This window comes from Apteryx mantelli, chromosome 15 (genome assembly GCF_036417845.1).
Source record: "Apteryx mantelli isolate bAptMan1 chromosome 15, bAptMan1.hap1, whole genome shotgun sequence".
In the NCBI taxonomy this organism is placed as follows: domain Eukaryota; kingdom Metazoa; phylum Chordata; class Aves; order Apterygiformes; family Apterygidae; genus Apteryx; species Apteryx mantelli.
In genome coordinates, this window is record NC_089992.1 from 1,243,673 (window position 1) to 1,271,163 (window position 27,491).

Genomic DNA, 27,491 nt, shown 5'->3' on the forward strand with positions numbered 1-27,491 from the left:
GGGCCGGCCGCGCGTAATGCGGCGGAGGTGGTGAGGCCCCCGCGGGGAGGGGGCGGGAGGAGGGAGAGTCACTTATAAATGGCGCCCAAGCAGGACCCCAAGCCCAAATTCCAGGAGGGTGAGTGCGGGCGGGGGGGGCTGGGGGCGCCTGAGGCTGGGGGCGAAGGCGGGGGAGGGGGCGGCGAGGCCTGAGGAGAGGGGCGGGGGGCGGCTGTGGAGCAGCATGGCGGGGGGGGGCAGCTCCCGTCTTAAAAAAAAAAAAAAAAAAAAAAAGACCCCGCGTTTAATCCCTCCGCTGCAGTCCGTTTCCCTGGTGGGAGGGCTGGAAAGCAACAAAGGAAACGGCTAGAAAAAGGGAAACGCTGTTTTCGGGGAGTCGCTCCGGTCCGAGGGGATCCGGGTGCCGGGCGGCCCCGGTGCGTCGGTGACACCTGTGATGCAGCGCGGCCTCGCCCTGGGGTGACGCTGGACAGGCCGCCGAAGGGCCCGGAGCAGCCCCGGCCGGAGGCGATCCCTTCCCTGCGGTCCCTCCTTTGTAGCAAAGCCGAGGCTGGTTCCAGGGCGCTCCATTTTATAGTGCTCGTGGCTCTGAGGCGGGCTGTCGCGAAGGCCTTCGGCTAGGCCACGCTTGGGCTCCTGTTTTTCATATCCTTCAGAACAGAGGATCATTTGGTTTTACCTTTCGCTTCTCAGACCGTGCGATATGAGAACGAAAGGAAAAAAAAAACAAATCCTCTAGTCTTTGTCTCTCTATTTCTCATCTTTCCTACCTGTAAGATCTGGGACTTCCTTCCTCTCCGTTATTCTAAATATGCTTCGTTTTCTTGTGGGTGTGGACATTTATTGGCATTAATACTGCTGAAATCTTCTAGGTCCTTCAGGGTTTTTAACTTCTTGACTTTAAAACCTGCTTATTATTTACCCTTCTTTGCAAGGGAGCTCAGCAATCATCATGTAGGAGGAGTCATGGGGGCAGCATTTGGACTACAGAGTTGCCAATTGTGGTGGAATTTATATTTATACCAAAGCACCGGATATTTTAGGTGAATAAAGGTTAGGCTTAGGCTTTCTGAGACTTTGATTTTGCTTGTATTTTGATTTAAATAATGATCTTTGATATAGGTAATGGAAACGCTGGGTAATGGTACATGAAAACTTATTTCCCACTTCCTTCTCTGCCCATCCCTCACTCTGTCTTCTAAGCAGGACATTCCTCAAGATTGTGATTTATCTTTAAAAGAACTGCTTGCAAAAGAATGACTGGAAACTGGCCATTTTCTGTATCTCAAACAACACAGTAATTGTACATTATCTCAGAACATGTTCAATCGTGCATCAGCGTTCCATGCCACGCTTTAGTACCCATGATGTAGTCATTAGTATTAACCTGCAGAAATACTCAAGATTTTAATGCATGATTCACATTATAATGATTTGATTAATGTGACACTGTGTAAACTGCAGAAACTAAAACTTAGGTAGAATTTCAGAGAGAAATTATGTTCATAACTATAGGAATATAAGCAACTTAAATTGAGTTCAGAAGTCAAATTTTATAGACTTAAATTTTGTTTTCAAATATAAATGTGTCTCTAGTCTCAACTGTAACATTAAAAGGGAGAGAAGTCCCATGAATAAACAGTTTCCTGCGGGCTTAAAACTTAAGTGCTGTTATTGTGGCCCCTTACAACATGATAAATGGGGGGGGGGGAAACCTGTAAACTTTCAATAAATATACCACTAATAGTGGTAAGTAAACTTAGAAGTTGCTTGTATTGGTGTTTTCACAGAGCAATGGGTGAGGAGGAGGCTGAACTTATTGTAAAAAGCTATGAGAGCCTGAAAAATCTAAATGACAAACTGGAAGGACTGGTGGTACTTAAATACTTCACAGTTGGTTCATTTCATGTGAACATGAAGGAATGATATTAGCATATGGACAACTAGGAATTAAGGATTTTAGGTACTTCAGGTGTTCTGCATCTTATTGACTATTTTTTTAAAGCAAATATAAAATGTATTAAGAGGTTTTGCTCAGATGTCAAATTAAACTTTTGAGTTGCTTCAGGTAGGGTCTTTTGTTTTTGTTTTTTTTTCTCTGAGGATGCTGATGAGATTTCTGTGTTTTCTGGTCTGTTCTTAATACACCAACTAACTAGTCTACCCCTTTGAAATCAGTGGGAAGACTTAACTGGTAGTTGAATCAAGTCCTTGGCATAAAGAGTAAAAAAATTCTTATTTTCATAAATATTTTACATGAGAAACAATTGATGGCGTAGGCAGTTGAATTCTGACTTCCACAAGCTTTTCCTAATGTGAAATCTTTGACAGGGTGATGAGTCCAGAAGATTTTTCCCATCCAGAGCCTTATTTATGTTTGAGCAGTGCAAGCTGGCCAGATTCCAGCATGGCACCTAGGGACAGCATTAGCATGCAACAGAAGTGCTCGGTGTAGCTTGGCATTCAGGAGCGCTGACAGAGCATGTTCAGGTATTTTCTATCAGCTATTTTAGCTGAAGAACTGTTTTATCCTAATTACTGTATTTGGGCTAATGGAATACCCAGGGAGTTTCACTGTAGTGCTGTGAGTATGTAGGAAAGAAATGGTCTGTAGATTCAGAGAGGAAGAAGCTTTGCACGTGTCTGTCTTAAGCGGAGAACGAGGAAGAGCCAGTTTGTTTTTTTTCTGGCTTCATGGCAATCTTTCTGTAAAAACAAGACTCATGCTATGTTTAAAAATAAATTTCAAAATTACCACTTTTTTTTTTTAAGTCTTACATAGAAAGACCTTGCATAATAATTACAATAAATAGACATGTTATTCAGTAGCATTAGCAAACAATATGAAGTGTGATAATAATAATGTAACTGATTGTTTGCCTCAACTTATTTATATAAAAATATCTGAAAGCATCTTTGTAAAAATACTGAAGTTATCTAAGTAGTTATTCTGTGAGAAACTTTCTAGGCAGATGTGTAGAAATACAGATTTATTACTATGATGGTTTTAAAAGCTGAGAGATATTCTTGGCAAAGTTTTGGCAGGTATTATGTTCTTGGACTTGCCTTACTGTGAATATTTGTTCCAATTTTATGGAGAGCATGCGATCCTACGGATTAGATATTAATGAAATCTTAAAATGTCAATTGTTCCTTCTGCTCAGTGTAGGAGTGGAATGACTAATTTACAGTTGCATTTTTAATCTGAGGTTTGGATGTGTTAGCTGGATTTCAGTTGTAGCTCTGCTGATTGAGGAAACTAGTGCCATATCTGCTCGTCTCACTAGCTCCTAGTCTTGTTGGTGAAATGCTGTGTGAGAATGCTCCCTAACCTGCCTCAAGCGAAATCAGATGGCTTGTCAATGTCTCCTTGTCTGTGTAATGTCACTGTCTTTTCCAGAACTGTATTTTGGAGTGCATGCAAGAACTTCCCTATCCCAACTGCTCAAAAAAGCCATTGAAGATGCTCAATTTCTGCAGCTGTTTGCAGAGTGATTGACTGTTTAGAGCCTATATGGTGAAGAACTTCATTAAAATTGAATAATGTGCATGTAGAGTAAAAACAGGCAAATAAAGCCAGAATGGTACTGGTTTCAAGAGGAAACAGAGTTAGTGATACTTGGTTGAGGGATACTGCATGCTGCTGGTTGTGTTTTCACTTGAATATGTGGAAATGGGTATTGGAGAGCAGACTAAAACTTACAATAGAGGATACTTCTAGACTGGGGTGTTAGGCTGATGGCCTATGAAGTGGTTGTGACTTGCCTTAGTCATTCCTGAGCTGCACGCAAGAAAGAGAATCCTAGATGCCTTCTGTAACTGATGATATAGCCTGCTTCTTGTGGGCCTCCTTCCCACCCCTGTTTGGGGAGTAAGTATCTGCGTAAGCATGCACTTGTAACTGTGACACCACTGTTCTGCCCTGTATGTCCTGGAAATGGTGGCGAAAACTGGATGTGTGCTACATCCTGGAGTATGTTATATATTATGCAGCTTGCCTCTCTGAAAATGTGAGATACAGCAGCTTTCAAGGAGGAAACATCTGTACTCAGATATCCTGTGTTAAGTAAGTCCAACTTCCCACAGCATAACTGCACAATTAGACCTTCTAGCTGCTGGAAAGAATCAGACTGAAGAATGATCTCTTCCTACTTAAAAGAAAACTGCAAAGCGAACAATTCCTGTGCCATTGCACAAACCAGGCACTTTTCTGTCCCTGAGGTGGGGTTGGGGAAATAATGTCTCTGTTTTTTTTTCTGACTTCATTGAACTAGAAACACCAGGTATTGTACTCCTTCCAGGAAAAGGAATGCTAATCACATAATTGCTTTCATTTATGTCAGAAGTTTATGATACAGATGTGACATCTCTTACTGAGAACTAATTTCCTGCTCTGAATCAAAGTGCAATGTTTTGGAGACCTCTTTTACCTGCTTACTGCCTCAGTACTGAGGCTGAAATAGTCCATTTGTGCACAGCCAGTATGCTTCGGTATCTGCATCTGAAATTCAAGGCTGCAAAGGAGTTATCTGTGCCAGCCTTGAAACAGGATGCAAGGGTGTCTATAACTTGACTTGCAGTGGCCAGAAGTATGGGCAGGCATATACATTTTGGTGTCAGTTATCTTCTGCAGAATGCTGGCTACATAGGCATTGTGGGCAGGCTAGGACATTGTTTGCATGCAGCTGTCCCTGTGTGAGTGCTCGCTAGGGAACTGCTTAGGGATATTTGCTTCATGGCCTAAATAACCAGTGTTTTTTGGGTTTTTTGGTTGTTTTTTTTTAGCACTGCGGTAAATTTCTTTCTGAAACACCAGTCTGCTCCTGAAATCAATATTTGCCTTTGAACTACTTTCTAGGTTGATGTTGGATTGATTGTATACTTTCACTGGAGTTATTCATCTTCTATCTCCTAATGTTGTATTTGATAACATGCGCTTTTTCAGAAATGACACATTGGTATTGTTCTGAGATGGTTATCTGTAACTTTCTTTCAGGTGAACGAGTGCTTTGTTTTCATGGACCTCTCCTTTATGAAGCAAAGGTATGTGTGGTTGCTTATTGCTGCAGAAGGTACTGACTGTTCCTCAAGAAAGTAAAGAATTGTACTAGTTTATTTGCTGTGCCTTGCCTAGATGGGATTAAGGATTGAAGTTGAAATGAAGGAAAACCTGATCATGCTTTGAAATGTTTTTAAACCCTGTAGTTCTGTGTTTTCTATAGAAGAGTTTAAAAAAAAAAAAAAATTGGTACTGTACAGCTATTCTGGTAAACTACTAAAGGCCAGATCTTGTGTTGAACATCTGTAGTACACCTGGGTTCCCAGAACACTGGAAAGCGTTCATGCCTATAAGACTTGGTGCTGGTGCTAATGCATGAACTACTACGTTAACTGTAGTTTGAGCTTTCTCAGATATGTAGATGGCTGAGTAAAATCAGTGGTCTTCAAATGGGACAAAACTATAGAAGATAATGCTGGATTAAACTGACAAAGTAGGTAGTGTTCCCAGTTTTGGCTCTAACCTGAGAAATAATGCATTACGTATTTGTGACTTGGAGAAGTTTACTTACTGCTTTACATGCAGACCTCTGTTGCTACACTCTTTCAATTATGTGCTTTTTTCTTACGGGCCTTAACCAGATATCACTACAGTGCCATCTATTTTTCTGAAAGTATAGCTCCTAATTTCACTGGTTGTTTCCACTTCTGCTGAAACTGAAAAAGAGGCTGCTTGTAGCCATGTGGATTAGAAGACTTGCAGAAATTTTTGGCACACTCGACTTTAAGCTATCTTGAAAACCAATGCTTAAATTCTTTAAGTTTGTAGTGTTAGTAAATATTAAGTGATGTGCCGATATCAGAGAGTTGAAATAGAGAGAAAACTAGAAATATTTGGTGTCTCTTCCTATGCCATCGGGAAGCAGTCATTCCAATGTTACAAATAGTGTCCAGAGCGTTTCTGTTGTAGTTGTCTAAGACATGTCTGTATCTCCTTAAGATTTGACAGGAAAGGGAGTAGTCCGAAAACATATTTCCATTTTAATAATTCTAGCCTGTTCTTTCTCTCCCTCTAGCACTAGAGGGCAAGTTAGCTGCACATGTATGTTTGGATTGGTACCTTCTGCCAGTGCCTGTCTGGTTGCTGGCATAGGGAGGAGAGTAGGGGTTTTTTTTGTGTGTGTGTTAAAGCCAACTTTGAATATCAGCATCCTACCTCTGGTTGAGTAGAACAGCCCAAGAGCTGCTAGAGCTATGTGCTTTTCCATGCTGTGTTGTGATGTGCCCCTTCTCTCCATCATGCAAGGGTGGGCTGAATGTTGTGAGAGCTGGCTCTGCAAGCTTGATGCCAGAAGGGATTTTCTGAGTGGCAAGGGAGGTTTTGGCTGGCTATTTATATAGAGAACAGACTCTTCTGGGCTTCTGAAGTGGCAGGAGGCATTGGATTTTAATTTTAAAAAGTTACCCTCTAGGTTGTAATAATAATATCCTTGGCTTTATTGCTGTTCCTTTGATCTGTTCTTATTCTGTAATTCTTGATATGTAACTAACATATTTCAGTCCTTATGATCATATCCTTAGTTTGCCGTAGCAAGATGATCACAGAAGCAGTTGTCTTTCTGTCAGAGTAGATGAGAAATTGCTGTTTCTTACTTGACATGCAATAACTGTTTGTGCATCTCTGTACAATGCAAAGTTAAAGCAGGTTCACTTAAGGTACTGCTGGCCTCCAGCTGAAGGCTGATATCTCTTTTAACTGCTCTAAAATGACTGGAAGTGCTCATCTGATTATCCATTAATGCTCTCTCTGGTGAAAAGATGCGTTCAGGCAGGAAAGTATTGTGGTACAGAAACTTTAATCTTCTTTAACTTCCTACCTGTTTGTGTTCCCCAAACAAGTAGAGATGACTTAAGTGCATAGTCTCTTTCGTTGGTCTGGATAACTCCAGGATTACAGTGAACTAGGTAGTCAAAATGAGCCACAGGATTAAGAGGCCCTTGATCCTAGTTGCAAGTCTAGGTGAGACCAAGTTTGATTTCCGTGTGTGGCATTGGTGAGATCAACCCTGGAATATGTGTGTTGTCCCCCCCCCCCCCCACACACACACACTCTGACAATTAAGTGGTGTGGGGTATTTTGTTTATTTTTTGTTGTTGTTGTCTTTTTTGTTGTTGTTGTGGGGAGGGTACAGGAAGGAGTCACTAAAATGCTCCCTGGTCTCAGGAAAATGTTGTACAGAGAGACTCTGGCATCTCGGAAATACTTAGAGGTGACTCAAGTAGCATGGCAAGAAAATAGCAAGTAATACTTCTGTGAATTGTTTTTGGTTTCAATGAGTCTTAAGAGTAATCAGGGATTAGAAACTGAAGTCGGAGAGGATGGTTCTTCACATGTCTAACAGTGGAAGTAATAAATTGGAGAATGTTGTCAAATGGTAGCCAAGAGTGGCTTCTCTTTCTCAATGTCTCCAGAACAAGACTTGATGCCTTTGAGTGAGATCCCTTATCCAAGACCAAGGTGGTGGATTTAATTTCATATGGCTAAGAAGTTCAGGGATGTGTGGCGGGCACAAAGATAAACTAGTTAGGGTTATGTAATATCTGTTCTGGGCTGTGTTCTTGCAGGAAGAGGCATGTCTCTAGTCATGTTTATCATATAGATGTAGCAGCATGAGCATTTATGTGCTAGGCTGTCTGCAGGTGGAGGAAGAAGTTCTGTTGTTACCTGGATAGCATGTGCTGTTGTTCAGGCGTCTGAACATCTTCCTCTCGCATAAGTTGAGACAGCGTCTTGTAGGCTGCCATGTGGACCATGCTAAAATATAAGACTGAAAAGTTTCTAGGAGGGACACTTCTGAATCTGACTGGTATTGTGAACTGGTGGGAGCAAGTGTGTGTGTGTGTTCCCTTCTGCTTAACAGTCTTGCCTTAATCTCTGTATCAGGAAGTTACTGTCTTCATAGGACAGTCTTCTCAGAAATAACTTTTTTATTTTCCTCATATATACATTCTTAACCTAGAAAAAGCCCTTACTGCAACTTTTCCTACTGAATATAATGCGCTCTCTGTGGCTATAGAAATCCATATTATTTTACTTTTGAAGACTCCTCTACTTCAGCCAGCCTACCTGTCTGTGAGGTAGGGGCCTGCATGTGAACAAGCTCTCTAGTGAATGGCTTTTGGCTAACTTTGGGGTAGTTAAGTGACTGCTTGTTTACTCTTCTGGTCATCCTCAGGGGCTTTTGATCCTTCTTATGAATGAAGGTATTCCTTTGTATAGCTGAGTCTTTTGTTTGCCTAGCCCTTCCAAACCTGTAAATAGGTAGTAACTGGTGTTAGAGAACTTTCTGCTGTGAGATTGCTGCCCGGTATTTCAATGGCTTGCATGGAAATCTGCATGTTTAGACTCTGAAAGGTCAAAAACCAAAAATTGTTCAGAAATCTTTGTTCTCATTGATACTGACTGAGCTTTTTTCTTTGTTCCAGTGTGTAAAGGTTGCCATAAAGGACAAACAAGTGAAATACTTTATCCATTACAGTGGTTGGAATAAAAAGTAAGTATTACATAAAATGAAGGCAATACTTCATTTTTCTTTACAGATTGTCGGTTTTGAATGCTAGCTTAATGGATTAGCACTACCAAATATGTGTCATTAGAAGATTATTTCTGATATTGACTTATTTAAGTGATTTTATACTTAAGCCAATGATTTGTAGTAACAGAGTAAACATTTCCCAACTAACTGTTTCCTTCAGAGCTTTGGTTGTATAGACCAACTAGCTTAAGGTGTCAGTCGACTAACTGGAATGCTTTATAGCAGCTTTCTAATTCTATTTGTTCAGGTTTGGAAATAGTTACTGTAATTCCTTTCTTACAGAAGTATGTAGTATTTCCTTAGGTGTTGGTAAGAGAGGCAATCCCTGCTGAAGTGGAGCAAAACTGTCCGCTACTCAGAGAAGTGGTGTCCTTTACTCTTATAGTCAAACTTTGCTACCAAAAGTGGTATAAAGGTATGGAGTAGCAGGCTTTAGTGGAGGCTGCTCTCAGAATGGGAGAGGCAATCTATTTTAGTCCTTCACCTGAGCAGGTTTAGCCTGTATTTCAGTTCTTGCCTCTCATGCTAAGGTAAAGCTAGAGATATTTTTTCCCTTCTGCAAAAATAATAGGACTATTACATTTGCATAGTTGATTTTTCTTATTTGAGTTTTATTCTGTAACTGGGTTATGAATTTAGGAAACTTTTTTTCCCTTAGCGATTTAAAAACGTTAGCTCTTCAGACTCCAAGTCTCTTTCAGAGAGCGTTTTTCTGAATTTTGTTTCATCCCAATGCTGCAGACTCTTGAGTGAGGACCAATATCGTGATCTCACTGGTTTGACTAAAAGCTGAACTTCATGTTTTGAAACCCAATAATTCTTTTTTAAACATATTCCCCACAAAATGGGCAGATAAGTGTCCTATCCTAAACACCAAAAGTTACAGGGAGTGTCACTGATTCTTAAGCTGGCTGCTGTATATTGATGAGGCAACATAAATTTGATGCTTCATCTTCTTGTTTATCTCTGGTGGTGGAGGGTGCCATAAGCAATGTTGTGACTCTGCTTCTTTTCTTGCTTGCACTGTTTTTGTTTTTTTTTCTTTTTTCCCCCCTCCTTCAAGCTTCCAATTAACTACATTAAAAGTGGCATTGCTCCAAGATCTGGATGGCTGGGACTGTATGTCTCTTTAATTTTGGTTTCTATAATTGCAGTCCTCTTGTACATTACTTGGTAATCGCTTCTTAATTTTTTTTGCAAATATCAACAGTTAGGATACCAAAAAAAAAAGTTTCTTCACCATTCACTATAATGTGTGCAGCACAGTTGTACTTTTTTTTGAAGGTGTCCCACAGCTGTATTACAGGAGTAAGATAAGTGGCTATGATATCTGACCAAAGCACTATGCTAAAACTGTAGCTTTAGAACATGTACAGCTGGGTGTGTGTTTTTCTCTAACGGTTGGATACTGAGTTTGCCTTGTCTTAAGAATCTTGAAGACCTTGTACTCCTGTAGTAGTATTGTTCTTGCCACGTTGGTGTTCTAAGACTGGCAGTTCTTGCCATGAAATAAAAATGACGTGGAACTCTTCATATATGGAGCTTTAGCTTGCACGCTTTAGAATAACTTGGCCACTTTTAATGTGTTTTTTTAATTTATTTATTTGAAGTAATTTGTCAGATTGCTCAGTGATTATCCACTCTTTGACAAAGTGGAATTCTTACTCATAATGGCAATTTCCCCAACACCTGTTCTCTTAAATCGTTCACTTCAGATTCTTCAAATATTCATGCCATCTTGGTTTCCTTCACAGACAGAAATCAGAGCTCTTCTTCTTACAGTAAGATCTTATTGCTGAATTTGTTAACCTATAAAATGTTGGAATAGATAAAGGAAACTCGCTTCATAATATAGTTATGGCTACAGATGTCCCATAATTTAGTAAGTGTAGCTTTTTTTTTTTTTCCTGAGATGCTTTTAAATTAAGACAATCCCCTCCTCCCCAAATTACCCATCCTTCAAGTTTGGGAAACTCTTCAGAAATGACTGAGGGTTATACTTCCCTAGAAAAACTGCTACAGCTTCAGTCAGTGGGGAATGCATTTGATAATTTACTTTTTTCAGTTGTGTCAGTCCATAACTTGTCACAAAAGCAGAGTTCAGTCTCAAATTCTGTGAAGCTTTTAATTGACTGTTGGGAGTAGAATTCAATTATGTAGTGTTTTTGAATGATTATTTGATTTTTCAGCTGGGATGAATGGGTTCCAGAAAGCAGAGTGCTCAAATACGTGGATACCAATTTGCAGAAACAGAAAGAACTTCAAAAGGCCAATCAGTAAGTGTTTTTGTTAAAAGTCCTTGTTAGTGAAGTCATCTTTTTTCTGTAGAGCTTCAATCCAATAACTATATTATCAAGGAAAGTTAGTGAGTTTAAAAAAAACCAAAGTCTTCAGGAGGTATACTAGTCTAATCTTCTTTCCTTGAGATGCTTTGACATACAGAGATGTTCTGATCTTTGCCCTCCGGCAGTTGAAACTAAGTAGCTTTATTAAAGCAGTGACTTTAGGTTTTGCAGAAGAGTGGATTGATGAAACTGGGGGAGACAGCCTGACTAATTACAAGTACATTCTTTAATGTGGAAATTAGGCGATTAAAGTAAGTGATCCTCATGCAGTATGCTTAAAATATACTGTTAAGTAATAAGAATCTTTTCAGACAGCTTCAGGATGCCTACAAATACTTTGATCGCTATGAATGCTATTGGAGGGAGTGGGAGAAGAGATAAAAATGTTTTCATCTAGAATATGTTCTGTTTTTCTGAAGCAGTTAGTGTGCTGCTTCCTGATGATTCAGAATAGCAAAGATGGTGGGAGGGGGAAGAAGTGAATGTTTATACTGCTAACTTCTTATTTTATGAAGAAGCATACATCTTTTCTGTGTTGAGTTGAATTTGTTCCTGCTTGTGACCAATGCTGTCTTCCTTGTCTGTTTTCCTAAAACCATTTACTGAAAGTTCTCTAAATGTTCTGCGTAATCTGTTACCTTTCAGGAAAACACACTTCTCTTCTCATTAAAGTCTTATTGCCAAATTTATTTTTTAAAGGGAACAATATGCAGAGGGGAAGATGAGAGGTGCTGCTCCAGGCAAGAAGACATCTGGTCTGCAGCAGAAAAATGTTGAAGTGTAAGAAACTTCTTATGTAAAAAAAACCAACAACAACAAAAAACCATTGCTTGTCAATTTTACTCTTGATCTGTAAATGGTAGTTTTCTTATAATAGCTCCACAGGCTAAACTAATTACCCCTGACATACCCCCATACAGAAATTGTGGGTTTTTTTTAATATATATACCTGAAAGGCTTTTGTTGAAGTATTTTATTAAAACAGCCTTCTTAGACTGTACAGTGTTAATACTGAATCAGGGTATTGAGTAGGCACTTAACACTTGCAGTTCTTTTTCTTTGCATGCTATTCCTCTTGAATTAGTGAACTGACACTCAAACGTGTTTAGTCCTCATAAGATTTGTGCATCTTGGTGAAATCAGTTTTTGTACAGAATGCTAGAATCATCCCAAACTGCCCAAACACTGATGGGGGGGTGGAGGGGGGAAGTCTTTAAAATGCCTTGCCTTCCTACTGTACAACTGTTAAAAGTACATTTAGAGAATCTTTGATATTTTGCTGTTTCTAATTAAACTAAACCTATATGCTGTTAAAAATGTTTTTGCATCTTAAGAGACCAGAAGCAAGCTCAGACATCTATCAGAAAATGTATTTTCAGAAAGTAACTGTCAGATTTCCTTCATTCCATCCTTTTGTTTTTCAGAATAGCTTGTTTGGCCTTATGTTTAGATTCTCATACAATCAGTATAGCTCTGCTGCTTTGCTCAATGTGCCATGAAACTTTTCTGTTTGGGAAAATACTTAATTTACTTCATAATGAAGATGTTCATTACTAATGTGATATTTTGGATGCTTTGAACTCCTAACTTCCCTTATAATTCTGGTGTTCATGAGGAAGCTGCTGAATTGATACCACTTCGTAAGAAGAGGCATTTGGCTGCAGCCTCAGAATTCATGTCTCATTTATGGGCAACTTCTGTTACAAAACATGTATCAGTGATTTGAAGAGTGCAGTGGCAGTGGGTAAAGTTGCTTTTTTGCTCTAGATCCTGTGACCTGAATGCAGATTTCACTTTGGACTTGGTCAAAGCCTGCCCTAGGTTGTAAATTGCCTCTTGGTCTTTGGACTGGGGAGTGAGACGGATCTGGTCATAATGCTGTCTGCGTATTCCTGCATGGTCTGTTGCTACAGATCCTGAGATGCCTTAACCACATTGGCTTGCTGTGGTGTGTAACCACGTCATGGCTCAGAAAGGACCTCTGACAGGGATCTAGTCATCCTTTTGTGTTTGTTCGAGGGGGGGGGGGAAAAAAGCCTCCTTAGACAGTTCCTAATGAATGTCATTAAAATCCAATTTAAACATATCTAAGTTATGATCATTACTAATGGGGCTGCCTAAGGGGCTGTTGTGCCTGATTCTCCTTGCATTTTAGTCAGTGGGAGTAGAATTAATTTCATGTGTAACCTTGACACAGGTACTTGTGACTCAATTGTAAATGCTAATATTTTAGTGACTCTATAATTTGCATTATAGTGAACATCCCAATAGTAACTTTAGGCCTAGGCTCCAAATACTATTAACTTTAGTCATCTTGGTAGTTCAAACTGAATGCAGCGGGATGAGTCTTATTCCTTCCAGCTGAGTGAATGCTAAAGGTTAACTTGCACTAGAAAAGCAATGAAGTTCAAAGTTGGCTTAATCCCCTCAACCACGCCTAATAATGTTGCATCCAAGGTAGATCAACACAACAGAAATGACTTCACTGTAAACCTCTGTTTTTAACTATAAAGCTTGAAAGCATGTTACCAGGTCTGTCTTTACTCTCTGGTTGAAACCCACTGGGGGAAGGGAATGGCTTTGCTTTTTGCTGTCATCACTACTGTAAGCATGGGTGATTGTTTCCAGCATAGCAGATCAGGTAATAAACTAACTCTCTGAAACTTCTGTTTCATGTTGATTGGAAAAATTAATTCCTTGATGATGGATTATTAGAGCAGTAAAGGGGAAGAAAGAAATAATACTGTTGCTAGAATAGTAGTCTTGCTTTATGAAAGACATCTATAACAGGGTCCGTATGCTTGTTGCACTGATCTTGCTCCTAGTCTCTAGCCATTACTAGCATCTGATGCATCCTTCTAAATTAGACCTGTGCTTCCTCCAACAAAGTCTCCCTATTCTTCTTCATCGGGAGGCTGAGGGAGAGGAAATACTTTGACTTATCCTAGCAGTGATGCAGGGTTGTGCGAGACTGATATATTATTGACTGACCTACTGCTTCTCACATCCTGCTTACAGCTAAAGGCAAGATTGCTTCTGAAAAATCTCAAAATGCAGTTCTAAAATAAATAAGACTTCTGGATTGTTCTCTTGTTATAAATCTCAACTGCTACTTAAAGTACATGAAGTATGGTTGGTGGGGAGGGGGAGAAATTGGTCAAGCAACTCTTCTAAAAGGGTAATATTGTCAACCTATTTAGGCCTCAAAATTTACCTTTTGTAGCATTCTTGGAGGATTGAACAAAGGGAAACACGATAACTTATTTTTTTTGAAACTTTTTCCTCAGACAGCCAAACAGTAATGGAAAGATAAATAACAATGTAAGCACAACTTATCCTCCAGGAATGTTCAATAAGACTATAATATGTTGCTAAAAAGGTAAATTTTTGAACCTTAAATAGATTCTCTTAAAGGCTAAACACTAGGTCTGACATTCTTTCCTTAACTCAACCCCCATTGTGCCTAGATTTTTCAGACGAGATGGAGCGCATACTGTTTGCTGTTTGGAGACCCCTACAATATCGACGCGGTGAGTTAAGGATGGATTGTCAAACCAGGATTTTCATCCTGAAATCCAAACCTCCTTGCTTTTGTAGATTTCTTTTAGAGACTCTTAAAGTCTTCAGTTGTAATGATGTAAGCTTTGGTAGCAATTCAGGTAACAACTCTAAGTGCTGCAGTATATCTTTTTTCTTTTTTTTCCTTTTTTAAAGCCAGTCTGGACTAGCAGTTTTTAGTCTCTCTGAAGTGCATATGTTTTCAATTGGGAAAGTATATGATATGAGTAGTCAAATGCATTCAGCATATCCACTGTTTAAAAAGAAGTGGAGAACTGGAAACTGGATAGTTCTAGAAGATTACAGTTGGTCTGCATGCTTACTGTAGTGTTGAGTCCTGTTTCTACTGAAATCAGTAATAAACTGCACTGTGTTCTGTAAGTTTTGAGAGCTAGGCTTCTATGATAGATGGTTTTACAAATGTGAGGATTGATCTTATTCCTTAATGTGCTGTATTTTTACCATTGGGTTGAGTAGATTCAAAATACTGCTTCTGTAAACTGCAGCAACTTGTCTAAAATGCTTTTAAGACTATTCATAAGCAATGTTTAATCAAATAGAAAAATGCATGGAACAAAAGTTGTATATCTTTTAATTTGAGATTAATTATTCATCTTACAATATTTAAAAAATATATTATAGAAAAAGTTTATAGCAGCTTTCCAAAAATTGAATACAACACTGCAGATACTGTTTTTTCCAGACTTAATTTTCTGTAGCACAAGTGAATTCCGGCTTTTAAGAATTGATGCCATCTTTGGCAGGCCTAATATGACTAACTTTCAAAAATCAGTGAATAATAAGACCAAGCCAGCGCTTGGAAAATAAGAAGGGCAACCTAGACTATTACCAAGTGAAGATATGGTACTGAATAATGAATTTGAGAATGTTTGTGTTATGTTGTTTGCAAATATATCATTAAAAAAAGAAAAATCTCATCAGAGATGTTTTCAAAAGAACTGTCAACTTAAACATAGAAGTTACAGTCCTTTCTTCTAACAGGCTTGTTCTTAATCTGAACATACTACTCAAAAGCCTGTGTTCCTGCCGCATGTCTCCTGTGGCATCTTCTGCTATCTTTGACATGGCTAGTAGCTCTCACACAAGCTACTTAGTCCTCTAAATGTTGAGCAGCATATGAACACTGCCTGCATGCCAGTTGTCTTGAACCATAAGAACTCTGGAATGCCTCAAGCCAGAGGTCTTCCTGACCTGTTTTGCTGTCTGATGGTGACCAGTAACACGTGCTTAGAGATGACAGTCAAATGAGGCAAGTCTAGAATGCTGTTCTCCCAATATAACCTTTCTGCTTCTAGCAGTCTGCAGTTAAGGGATGTTGGAGCTGCAGGCTCCATCCATGTGGTGGGTTTAATAGGTCTGTGTTGTGTTATTTTGTCTAGTAACTTCTGAACCTTTTGAACTCCTGGCAACCACAGTGTTCTGTGGCAGTGAGTTCCTAATCTGAATTCAGTAGTCTGTTGAGGAGAGAAGGGAAGAGGATGACTTCTCCAGTCTTTTTAATGTCTGTTGCTTTTTTTTATTTCTTTTCTCTATTTCTTATATTTTGAGAAACAGTGATTAGTCTTTCAGATTCACTTTTTATCTCTAACGAAACCTCTACCACATTTCCTTCTTCTTGCTGCCTGGTTGTTAGCTTGAGAAAGAGCCCTTGTCTCTTGGTTGCTCCTGGTATAGAAGCCACTACTACACTACTAACCATTCTTGTTCTTTTTACCTCTTCTGATTTTATTGCCTGTCTTCTAAGGTCAGGTGGCCTGGCTGTGCATGAGAGACCTACATCTGTATAATCCTGACTTTCTTTTGTCTTTATCCTTTTGCTAATAATGTTGAATGTCTTAATTGTATTTTGATAGGAATGCTTTCTTCTCTCACAGCTGACTTAGTGACTAAGCTGTTTGAGCAGTAATGGCTGATTTAAGGCTCTTTTAGCTTATGTTTTTTTCACATGTTTTTCATTTGCTTTTTTTATCTAGTCACCTGGTGTTAGGGCAGATTTTATGATTCCATACACCTTAGGTATGACTGTCCTGTTATATTATCTGTAAACTGGCATCTCACTAATCTCCTTTTTCTGGCCCTTAGGCATTTGAGTTCAGTATATTCTTGAGATGCAAGTGGTAGCCCACCTTCATTCTCTGCTACTTATATCTTAACCAGTTGTATTGTAGGGAGGTTCTGATTGACTTCTAAGTTCCTTTAAAAGATGCTTGGATTTTGGGTAAGTCAAATACTCACTGTCTACAACATTTTTTATCTCCATGTCAGGGACTCCCAACTGTTGTGGAATAAGTAAGCCTTCCAAAGTCTTGGCTTTTCTTTTGATGTCGTCTGTGTCTAGTTTACTTAAGCAATTTTTATTTTCTACCGACAGTTCTTTAGACATGTCTCATAAGACCCTCTGGTTTAGAACTTTAAGAAGAATTGATAGTAATTCTCTTAAGCAAAAAATGCTGTCTTCCTGAGGTAGTATTTCCATCCCACCCCCACATAGTGTAAGATTTTTTGACAGTTACTTGATTATCTTTCTTCTGATGGATGTGTATGGAAAGGCTGAGCATAATCTTTCAATATGTCTTTTGCTGTGGTATCCTCTTTACCCTCATTTACCATTTAGTCCCAAACACAATACTGGTTTGGATATTGGGTATGGAAGCCCAGTATTATATTCCTGTGGCATGGACTGCTTCCTTAGTTTCCCTCTGGATCTGTTGCCTTTGATGCATAGCATTTCATTGTAGTGAGCTATTCTATAAGCTATAATCTTGTGTTCATTTCCTATTGATTATCTTCTTTCTACAGAATTTCAGAAGCTTATTATGTTGATATCTTTATTTGTTTTTTGGCTTTCTAATTTGGTCTCACAGTTTGACCCCTAATACTTGTATGTTCTTGGTCTAGCTGCTTGTTCTTGTTCTGCTGAAGCAAAACCCTGCAATGAATGCTGGTTTAACTTCTTACCAGAATTCTGTTGATCGCTGCTCCTCTTCAAGGAGGAGGCAGTGTCTGACCACAGTGGGATGCATCCTTTAACGCTGAGCTGTGGGACCTTTAGTACCTTTCAGCTCTCAATTCAGTCTTAATAAAAACTCTTGCACAGAAGCTTCCTTGAAACTTCCACGCTCTTCCTTCTGTTTAGTTCCATTGTTTGTCAGTTCCCAGTGAAAAGCACCAGTCAGTAGTGAAACAAGTAGATGAGGAGGGCAGCTGGGTTGTACTGTCTTGTATAAAGGGAGGACTGAAAGTTTTGTACCGCTGTGACCATGTTCTAGGGCTGCTTGTTCCTGATGTAGGCATGAAATGGCACAAGAGGATGTTTTAACCTCTCCTCGATAAGTTTTACCCATTTGTGTCAGTTGAAGACTTATGTTCCCTTCATCCAAGCGGAATTTACTGTCATTGTGAGGCACATGTGGTGTTTCTCAGGTGTATGTCTCAAAATGAGTCTGACTAATGGGAGGTAGTTATCTAAGGTGTGCTGCTCATTTCAGGCTCCAACTTCTGTCAAGTAGTGCTCTCTGCAACCTCGGTCACACACATGCTGCACCTTTCTCACGGATAGATCAAATACATTGCATGCTTAAGTTACTGTACACAACAGCAGCATTTCATCTTGCACAGCTGCTTTAACCTAGTAAATAGTAGTGTTCCAGACTGTCTGCTGTGCAGGCTACACTTAAAAATTTGCCTAATGCTGTTTTATCTCTAACCTGAGCTCTTTCTCTGTTCCCTAACTCAAATTTATCTTTCAAACTTTGCAAACAGGTGGCTGCTTTGACTTGAAGCAGAGGCATATCACTTGAAATATAAGGAATGAGGTGGGAGAGCACAAGCAACTGCCTAGAATGGATTATGCTATACTTTGCACTTCAGTATCAGAGATGTGTTTTACTGTCTTAATTGCAGTAATTCTTGAAGTACTTTGTATTGTCTGTCTATTCCAGTTTTCTAGGACTCTACTCCTAGACTAATGCTCTAATGTTATTTTTATCTTGTGATTTTAATCCTGAAAAGAACTCCCAGTTCCCACTTGTTTACTCTAGGTTTGGAAGAAAACACTCTTCAATGCAGAAGCCCATTATCAATGACTTAACTTGACAACTGTTGCCTCTTCCTGGAGAGAGATGATCCACTGCTTTATTTTGCTTATGGTTCCATTTAAGCCTAATGCTTGTTTGTGACTTGAAGCTTAAAAGAATGCCTTACTCTTCCTATCCTCAGACCTTTCTAGAAACTGTGCCTACCTCCTGACTCAGCTAAACCCAGTTCAAAGGCTGAATACAAATGTCATCTGATATAGTGGTGAATTTCCAAAGGAATAATTTTGTACTGGTAAAAAGTCTTATCCATGCAATCTGGAAACATATGCTTTATCTCTGTAAAGAATATGACACTGAAATTTTTTTGAGAGGTTTAACTGGACTCCTGTTCATAGTGAGCAAATAAGAACATGACTAATAGTACTCTTATTTTCAGAAAACTAGAATTAATATTGGTTAGTAAATATATAAAGTTCAGATAACCTAACAAAAACATCTGTTAGAGTTTTATTTTGTCTTTGATACTCTTGACTTATGTGAATATTTTTACATAGCATGCATTGTGTTTTAGGTGTCTCTGGAAATTTTTAGAAGTCAGTGTCTTGGAATAGCTCTTCATTTGGAATAAAAATAAGGGTTAAGGATAGTGAATTTAGAGCAGTCTGAGGAAGTATGTAAACTAGAAACATTAAGTGTTTAGAGAAAACCATTTGGAAGAGAAACACTAGAAACATTTGGAACAGTACTGAATAGTGTTGTTCCTAATAAGTGGGAATTAGGTGCAACTGTGATCTCCCCTTAACATTCCCAGTGCAATCATAGACAGCCCATGCAACTTCATGCATCTAATTCTTACAGTGGTATTTAAATCATCCTCTGCTCCTGTAGTCATAAAACTGTATGTTTTCCAGTGTTTGACTGCAAGTTATTTTGGTTGTCTGAGACTTACCTGATAATTCCCCTGTGTTTCTCTTTTCCTGTGCTGTATTCTGCCTTTTAAGCAATCCTTGAAATACTGAAAAAAACCACCTACAAATCTAGTGTAGTTTTCCAAGAGCACTTGAAAAGTATGAAAAGTATCTGCAGACATTACTTACATAAATGTCAGTCAGTACTGTTATTAAATACTAATGTGTTTCTGACCTGTCATCTTTTGGGTTTCTGTAGGTTTAATTATGCATCATAAGTTTACTGAATCCCCCAAACCAATGAATATTACCCTATTACATGGAAAATCTTGAAGTGTCATAGCTGTGCTGACAGATCATCTCTGGTGCTTCTCCTTTCATTTGTGTTTGTCTAAATATTCCATAGGCTGCTCAATATTTGATCATTGTTATGAACTTACTGGACAACTCTGACTCTCTACTTTCAGTTTTCTAAGTATTGCTATCTTTATTTTTTGCAATAATTTGTGTTCTTCTTGCAGGAAAACAAAAAAGAACAAACAGAAAAGTAAGTATGTCTTTATTTGATATAAAAAAGTGGATATCTTTAGTGAAGGATTCTTAGTTGGGGCAAGATCTTAAATCTGCCTCAGCTAAGTTTGCTGTCACCTTATGTTCCTTTTAGTCTTCAGGTGTCTCTTCCTCTTGCTCAGGGGGAATAAATACTTTGCTGGTTTGTATGCAAATTATTTGTTGCAGTCTGAAGATTTAAACCTCTTGCAAATTGAAAGCAAAGTGGTATCTCCATAAATCTGTTCAAATAATTTTATTAGTCAAGCTTATATTTTCTTATTGAGATGGAGATGTGACATTATTACAAGACTGAGCTGCTGCTTCCAAAAATTCTTCCAAAGAATGTGTAATGCATTACAGGTTCTTAGTGCAAAAGAGTCTTCAGATAAGTGTAAATATATCCACTTAAACTGTCACAAATGTGTGAGACTTCCCGAAGACAGGTAATAACACTTATTTAAAAACAAACAAACAAAAAAAAATACCTGAGAGAAACCTGAATCTTACTTCTAAAATTTTCTTTTTCTTTTTACTGATACTTCTTACTGGCTTACCAGATTTCTTACGCAGTATAATGTCTGCTTTTTGTACAGCTCCTGGAATTGGAGAAGGGAGCAGTACCAGTGAGACTCCCCAGCCTCCTAGGAAGAAGAGGGCTCGAGTAGATCCAACAGTTGAAAGTGTATGTATTTCTGACTTTCTTACAGGACTTTTGACAGAAAACAGGAAGGTTGCTATGTACAGAAATATAAACACCAATATTGTCCTATAGCCAGCAGTGTGAAATGTTACAACTTTGCAAAACTAAGGTTCCCAAATGGCCTTGGAAAGTCTAAGCTATATATCCCTGTTCCTTGTGGAGCCTGCAGGAATTACTGTACTCAGTTCAGTGGTGTATTTCAGTTGTGGAAACAAGGCATATGGGTGACTCTTTGCTTGGGCAATTATCTGAAAGTAATCAGTCTGATTTCACTTTTTTCAGGAAGAAACATTTATGAACAGGGTTGAAGTAAAGGTGAAAATTCCAGAAGAGCTGAAACCATGGCTTGTAGATGACTGGGACTTGATCACCAGGCAAAAGCAGGTAACTTTTGTTTTTGGCTTTTTTTTGTTTGCTTTTTAAACAAAGGCAATCTAGCCTTATATAGGCAAGGACAGTAAAACTGGAGTTTCATATCCTCTTTAAGTGCAATGTAGCAAAATATCTTGTAGAGTTGACACAGTCAAGTAATCCTGGTGGCTTGCTTGACTGAGATCTGGTTCCAGCTGGATTTTTACCAGAGATCACTTGTGAGCAGGACTAGCTCAGCAGAGTTGCATGTAAACTTGTGGAAGAGATTCTTGCATCTCATTTAGTCTAATAAGGCATAAGTTAAAACATCAGTTAACTCTGAACTTGTATGACCTTTAAGCATGGTGTTGCCCTAAGCATGTTTGGTCTGTTGTTATGCTTTGAACAGTTTACTTGGTTGGTAGAGAATAGTGGTCCATGGGAACATCCCATGTGATGCACATTTACCTCAGCTCCTTCCTGTCCTGAAACTTTGTTAAAAACTTAGCAGTGAGTGCGATATAAAGTATCTAAAGTTGTACTACACCTCTGGCAGACAACTGTCTTAGGGCAGTGATTTTTGATTCTTCTGCCAGGTTGGATCAATACAAATTGAATGATATGTTAGTTTTACCTAAATTAAAATAAAAAAGGTTTAAAGTAAAATACATTCTCATGGCCTTAAAACTTGTTAAAGAATCTTGACTTGTTCCATGTGTGAAACCAGTTACTAAAATTAGCAAGAGGCATACAGAGTAATAGCAATTTTGAAAATTGCTTGGTAGGCTGCAATTGCATGCTCTGATTGCTACTCCGAGGTCTGCCTTTATTCTCAGTCCCAAAGAAGCAAAACTTCTTGTTTTCAAGTCCTACGTGGATAGGGCTGACTTCTTGATGAAAACGAATCTTAGACTTGCATTTGCAGTAAAGGTGATTAAGCGCTAATGTGTGTCACACTCGCTCCGGTTCTAGGGACTTGATTGTTTTCTGAATGTCCTCAAGAGCCTTTACAGTCTGTACAAGGAAGCTGGTCAGTGAACTGGGGCCATGACTCAAATGTAAAACAAGTATGTGGGTTCACTGCAGCGCTCAGCCTTGCAGCATATGACTTTACTGGTGTCTGTGGATACAGATGTTTTGTGTATGGTATTAAAGACAGAAGCTGATCCTTGGTGAATCATGGCTGGGAATATTATGTCTTCAATTCTGGAGGCTCTAATATAACCGTGACACTCTTTAGACTGTGTGTAGGCACTGAAATCCCCAACAGGTGTCTGTCAGGCTTATTTCCCACACCATGGTGGTATTAGCAGGTGCTGAACTGTGGACATAAGAAGCAGAGCAGGCAGACAAAAGAATAGGCAAAACTTCTGTCACTGCTTATGTACCAGTGTGTGCGGCCTAGTGTAGACAGGGCTGTACTGCGTGTGCGTGTGTTGCTGCATACCTTTGACTGTTGGGGCGACTGATGGTTTGTCATCACGTTGCTGTTGAGTAGCACAAACCTTAAATGGAAATGAGAATGTAGGTGCTGTTACGGTTTTTCGGTATGCCACAAATAAGACAGTTATATAATACTTAAGACAGTTTAATAACACTTAACATCTTAATTCTATTCTAGAAATGTCCTTATGCATGTCAGATTAAAGGTAACATGCAGATAGAAATGTCTGCATAAACTAGACAATTGGTATTTGTTCAACTTTGCTTCTTTCATAGCTCTTTTATCTTCCTGCCAAGAAGAATGTTGACTCCATTTTAGAGGATTATGCAAACTACAAGAAATCACGAGGAAACACCGATAACAAGTAAGTGGTAGTCATTTCAAACCTTAAATTTTTTTTTCTATTATTGTTTGACTTGTGCTTCACAGAAAACTTAGTGAGTTTATTTGTTAAATAGATCCCAACTCTATGTCCAGCTTAATGCTGAAGACTGAGGTGGTTAAGGAGCTCACAAGTCTTTGAGGAGATGATTTGTAAATGCAGTTTTGCTCTCAGGAATATATCACTTCTTTTTTTTTTCCCTCAAGCCTTTGCCGTAAAGGAAACTGACAGAAGCAAAGTGAACTTCTTCATCCACTTCGTTCTAGCTCAGGTTTACTACGTTGGGTGAATGAATTCAGTGCTAGGTGTAAGCTGAGCAAACTATCGAGAAAGCAACCAGCAGTTGGGCAAAAGTGTTATGGTATAGGTAGACTTTCTCATGCAGCTATGTAGAGTGGTGGGGAAGAGAGAGGTAGAAGATGACTTTACCTAGTACCTTACATAGGAAGAATCAAAGGGGGCAAAGCTAACTGTTTTGAGGTGATAGCTTCCAAGATTCTTGTAATTACCCCAAGGGTCAAGCCTTGACAACAAACAAGACACTTTTATTCTTAAGTGAAGCTTTCCCATTTTAAAGAGGCAGGAACTAGAAATGTGAAGTTATTTTCTTCCATTCAAGTGGAAGCATATTATTGACTTGTCTTTTATGTAATTGCCCTAATGTCTATCTTCTAAACTTGGTTGCAGGGTAGAGCAAGGGTTGTACTTCTCAGGTGTGCAGTGTGACTGCTTATACAGAACATTAACTCCTATACGGTTATTCTTCAGTTAGTTGTGAAGTTGGAGGCCTGCAGCAGATGGACTTGAGACATGGTTAGAAAGGGGCAGTTTTCTGAAATACCTGGTGGCTACCCCTTCCCATTAAGCAGAAGTTCAGTCTGATTACTTAAAGTAATACTGCACTTTTTAACTGATGTGAGTTGGGATTAACTTTGGTAAAAACAGAAGAGCTGGTAATTATCCTTAGAGAAATACTTATTCACCGCTGCTTTGAATAGACTGCTCTACGAGTTAAGCTAATTTCTCTAAGTGAAAAGAGGAGTAAAAGCAAGGCTTCTTTTGGTTTGAGTAAGTTCTCACTGAGTTCAGAACAGTTCATTTTAAAGGGAAGTCTTGAAATGCATCCTTCCCTACAGCTGTATGTTTTAAGGCTTCCAATCAACTTTCTTTGAAAAGTCCTGAGATCCTCATGGTTTTGAGGGACTGAACAAACCAGCTCTAATCTTGTGTATGTCCAGTCATTAGAACAAGACTGAAGCATTTCCTCTGTTTACCAGGGAGTATGCTGTTAATGAAGTTGTGGCTGGAATTAAAGAATACTTCAATGTAATGCTGGGCACTCAACTACTGTACAAATTTGAGAGGCCCCAATATGCTGAAATTTTAGCAGATCACCCAGATGCTCCTATGTCTCAAGTTTATGGTGCCCCACATCTACTGAGATTATTTGGTGAGTATGACATCTACAAACTGAAGGGGAACAGTCAAAGGTACTTAAATGCTTGCTTTTCCTGTAGTTTCTCAGTATGTCTGAACTGCAGAAATTTGAAAAGTAACTTTGAAAACAGTGATTTCATTCTTTCCTTACCCCGTATGTCTAAAATGGTCAGAGTAATTCATCATTTTAGAATAGAAATGGACTTTCAATACAAGGTTACCTAAAGTAGACAGGCTATGTATTGGAATAGATTCCTAGGCTTTTTGTATACCCTAGCATAAGGTTTAGACCTTATTAAAATGCTTGTTAAAGCTGTTGTTTTTAACTATAACAAGTACTTTTTTTTTTTTTAAGTACGAATTGGAGCTATGCTTGCTTACACTCCTCTTGATGAGAAGAGTCTGGCTTTGCTGTTAAACTACTTACATGACTTCTTAAAGTAAGTACAATAGCCCTGCTTACCAAACATCTTCTGCTTGCTGAAAGATTTAAAAGTGATGTGTGGCCTGTGTTCACTGATGCGTGTTATGCCTGTGAGTGGTAGCTTCGCTGAAGCTTACAGTAAAGTTTGATCAAACTCTGATGTAGAGTAACATATGAACAAGATTGTTTTAACTTCTCTCCAGTATACTGAGGTTATTGCCAGTTAGGCCTGTGTGTGTATTTACATACCTATTAGTCTGTGTGCTTAAACTGTCAATGTCTGCTTCTTGTTTCAAAATAAATGTTGAAGCATTCACTTGTAGTGGTTATTAAAAACAGATGACAATTATAACACAACAGTTACTAAATAATTAACCAACTGTTAGAGTGATAAAGCATCCTGCTATTATTTCTGGGGCAGACTCACTGGTAGCTTTGGTTCTCTGCCCTATGCTGTTGTGTTGCTCTAGACACTTTATTACAAGTTTAGGATGAAAATTTCATCCTAAATAGTAATTTAAGACTTTATTTTTAAAAGTGTTTCACATTTAAAAACCAAAAATCTGGCATTTGATTTCAGATAGGTAATGAAATATAATCTCATGACTGCTCTAAGGCACTATGGGGTCACTTGCTGCTTAGTTCATCTTTAAATGTTTCCTGAATGGGAGATTCTAAAATGGAACAGAATAGATTTCAGTATCTACTGAGGTGTCATACCTGTGCTCCTTATATACCTGTGCCAGGTATATGTACAATATACATATGGTGGCTACCCCTTCCCATTAAGCAGAAGTTCAGTCTGATTACTTAAAGTAATATTACACTTTGCAGCTGATATGAGTTGGGATTAACTTTGGTAAAAACAGAAAAGCTGGTAATTATCCTTAGAGAAATACTTATTCACAGCTGCTTTGAATGATTTTGGTACCTTTCATGTACCCCTACAGCCCTGGAGGAGCTTAGCATTATGCTTCTGGGATTAAAAAAAATAATAATATGGGTAGGTGGGAACAGATGGGTGCTCTGAAACTGTTCGGCTGTGTGCCAGCTCCCAGCATCGGTGCGCCGCTCTTTGCTTTTGCTCTGCTGACAGCTGCTCGTGGTCATCTTGTACTAAAACTCTAAGCTTCCATTTGTGATTGTCGTGGAAAGAAGAAATGTTCTATGTCCTTTCATGCAAGACTGTAGTGGTCAATTCGTAGTATTTGGGAGTATTGATTTGTAAATAACTGGAGTAACAAAGGGGTTAAGCTGTTTTTGCTAATAAAGATTAAATCTTATTGCTGTGTGACTGGATCAGCTATTCGAAGTTAAAAGAAAACCCTCAGCTAATCCAAGAAGGTGATGGAAATGGATAAGCCTGATTTCCAGGGCAAACTTGTTTTGGAATAATCGTGAAGTTTCTTGAGTTAACATAGGGTTTTGGATAACTGCTGAAGTAAATGCAAGTGCTAACAAGCTTTAAGCTGTGAAGCATGAAACATGAAGCCAGTGCACTGACCAGAAATCCCTGAGTCCGTTCAGTGAGCAGTAATGACATATGATGCTCAGCTTCTGGCTACCACCCTTAGTTTGGTCATCGCTGATATTCCTCTAGTTATCATTCATTTAGCAATTTAAGCTCCACATTTGTTCAAATGGAACTGCATGATGTCCTGTTTCTCCTGCCCCTTTCTGAGTAGTATCAGTAGTAGATTGATTCTTGGTACAGCAACTGGCTGAACCTGAAATGTAAGTTGTTTCACCCTTATTATGTTAATCTTAACCTTCTTGTGCTCGCTTGGAGGCAGATTTGCTTGACAAAAGTGTGTTTGGAATTGACTTAAGCATGAGTGGTCAGATCTTTAATTGCTTTGGATAGCTGACTTTCTAATAGATGTTAGATTTGTACTCTTGAAATCATGTTTTATGATCTCAGTAAACACTTACTAATTCAGTCATGGGATGTTAAACAAGAGACTTCTGACAAAAAGGTGTTTTAATCTTTTTTTAATATCTCTTTCATAGGTATTTAGCAAAGAATGCTTCCGCATTGTTTAGCGCCAGTGACTACGAAGTAGCACCTCCTGAGTATCATCGGAAAGCAGTATAATACTATGCTGCTTTATAATGAAGTGATACTTGGATCCTTGTAATAATACTCTCCACTTCTACATCTTGTTCTTCACCCTCCTATTGCACATGTCTCTATTGCACAGACTATGTAAACATAAAGTGAATAAAGTTGTGTGTTTAAAATGGAACTGGCATTTGTAAGTTCTGAAGACTTTCTTGCTCTGAAATGGAAGCTTGGAGTCTGATGGGAGCTCTTCAGTGTTTCTGGCTTGCTACTGTGTTTTTGCCTCAATGGAATGTAGAAAAAAATGCAGTTATGATATTTCATTGTATGAACTCTCCAGTACTTGTGGGTCTGGTTTGACATTAAGACTTGCCTACCTAATCTGCTTTATTGCTTAGTTATAACAAACCTAGACCCTCAGACTCTTGGGGGTTGTGATCACATAGTGTTGATGATATTAATTAGTCTGACTTTCAAACCCATTTACTTTCTTGGTGTTGGAAGTAAAATGCTTGGTCGATAAATGTATGTATGCTTTTATTTAGGTAGTTGAAGGACTGTGACTTTTTTTATAGTCTAATAGTAGGAAAATACATTATCATATCTTAGTGTCCTGGAAATGTTGGTCTTTCACAGTTGTTTTTCAAATCTTCAAATAAACTTTTTTAATTTCAAA

General features: G+C 38.7%; 1 protein-coding gene across 5 annotated transcripts; it reads left to right on the top strand.

Annotated features, from left to right (window-relative positions):
• MORF4L1 (mortality factor 4 like 1) lies at nt 1-27,491 on the top strand. 5 transcript variants are annotated; one of them, XM_067305823.1, is made up of 14 exons: nt 1-118; nt 4,997-5,043; nt 8,485-8,552; nt 10,310-10,375; nt 10,784-10,870; nt 11,639-11,719; nt 14,407-14,469; nt 19,985-20,010; nt 20,609-20,697; nt 20,998-21,099; nt 22,786-22,874; nt 24,170-24,342; nt 24,685-24,769; nt 26,764-27,491. In XM_067305823.1, the coding sequence occupies exons 1-14, from the start codon at nt 79-81 to the stop codon at nt 26,846-26,848; spliced, it is 1,101 nt and encodes a 366-aa protein (XP_067161924.1). In that variant the 5' UTR covers nt 1-78; the 3' UTR covers nt 26,849-27,491. The 5 variants fall into 5 exon arrangements, with proteins under 5 accessions (XP_067161924.1, XP_067161925.1, XP_067161927.1 ...); XM_067305824.1 differs by having other exon boundaries at nt 10,349-10,375; XM_067305826.1 differs by lacking the exon at nt 14,407-14,469.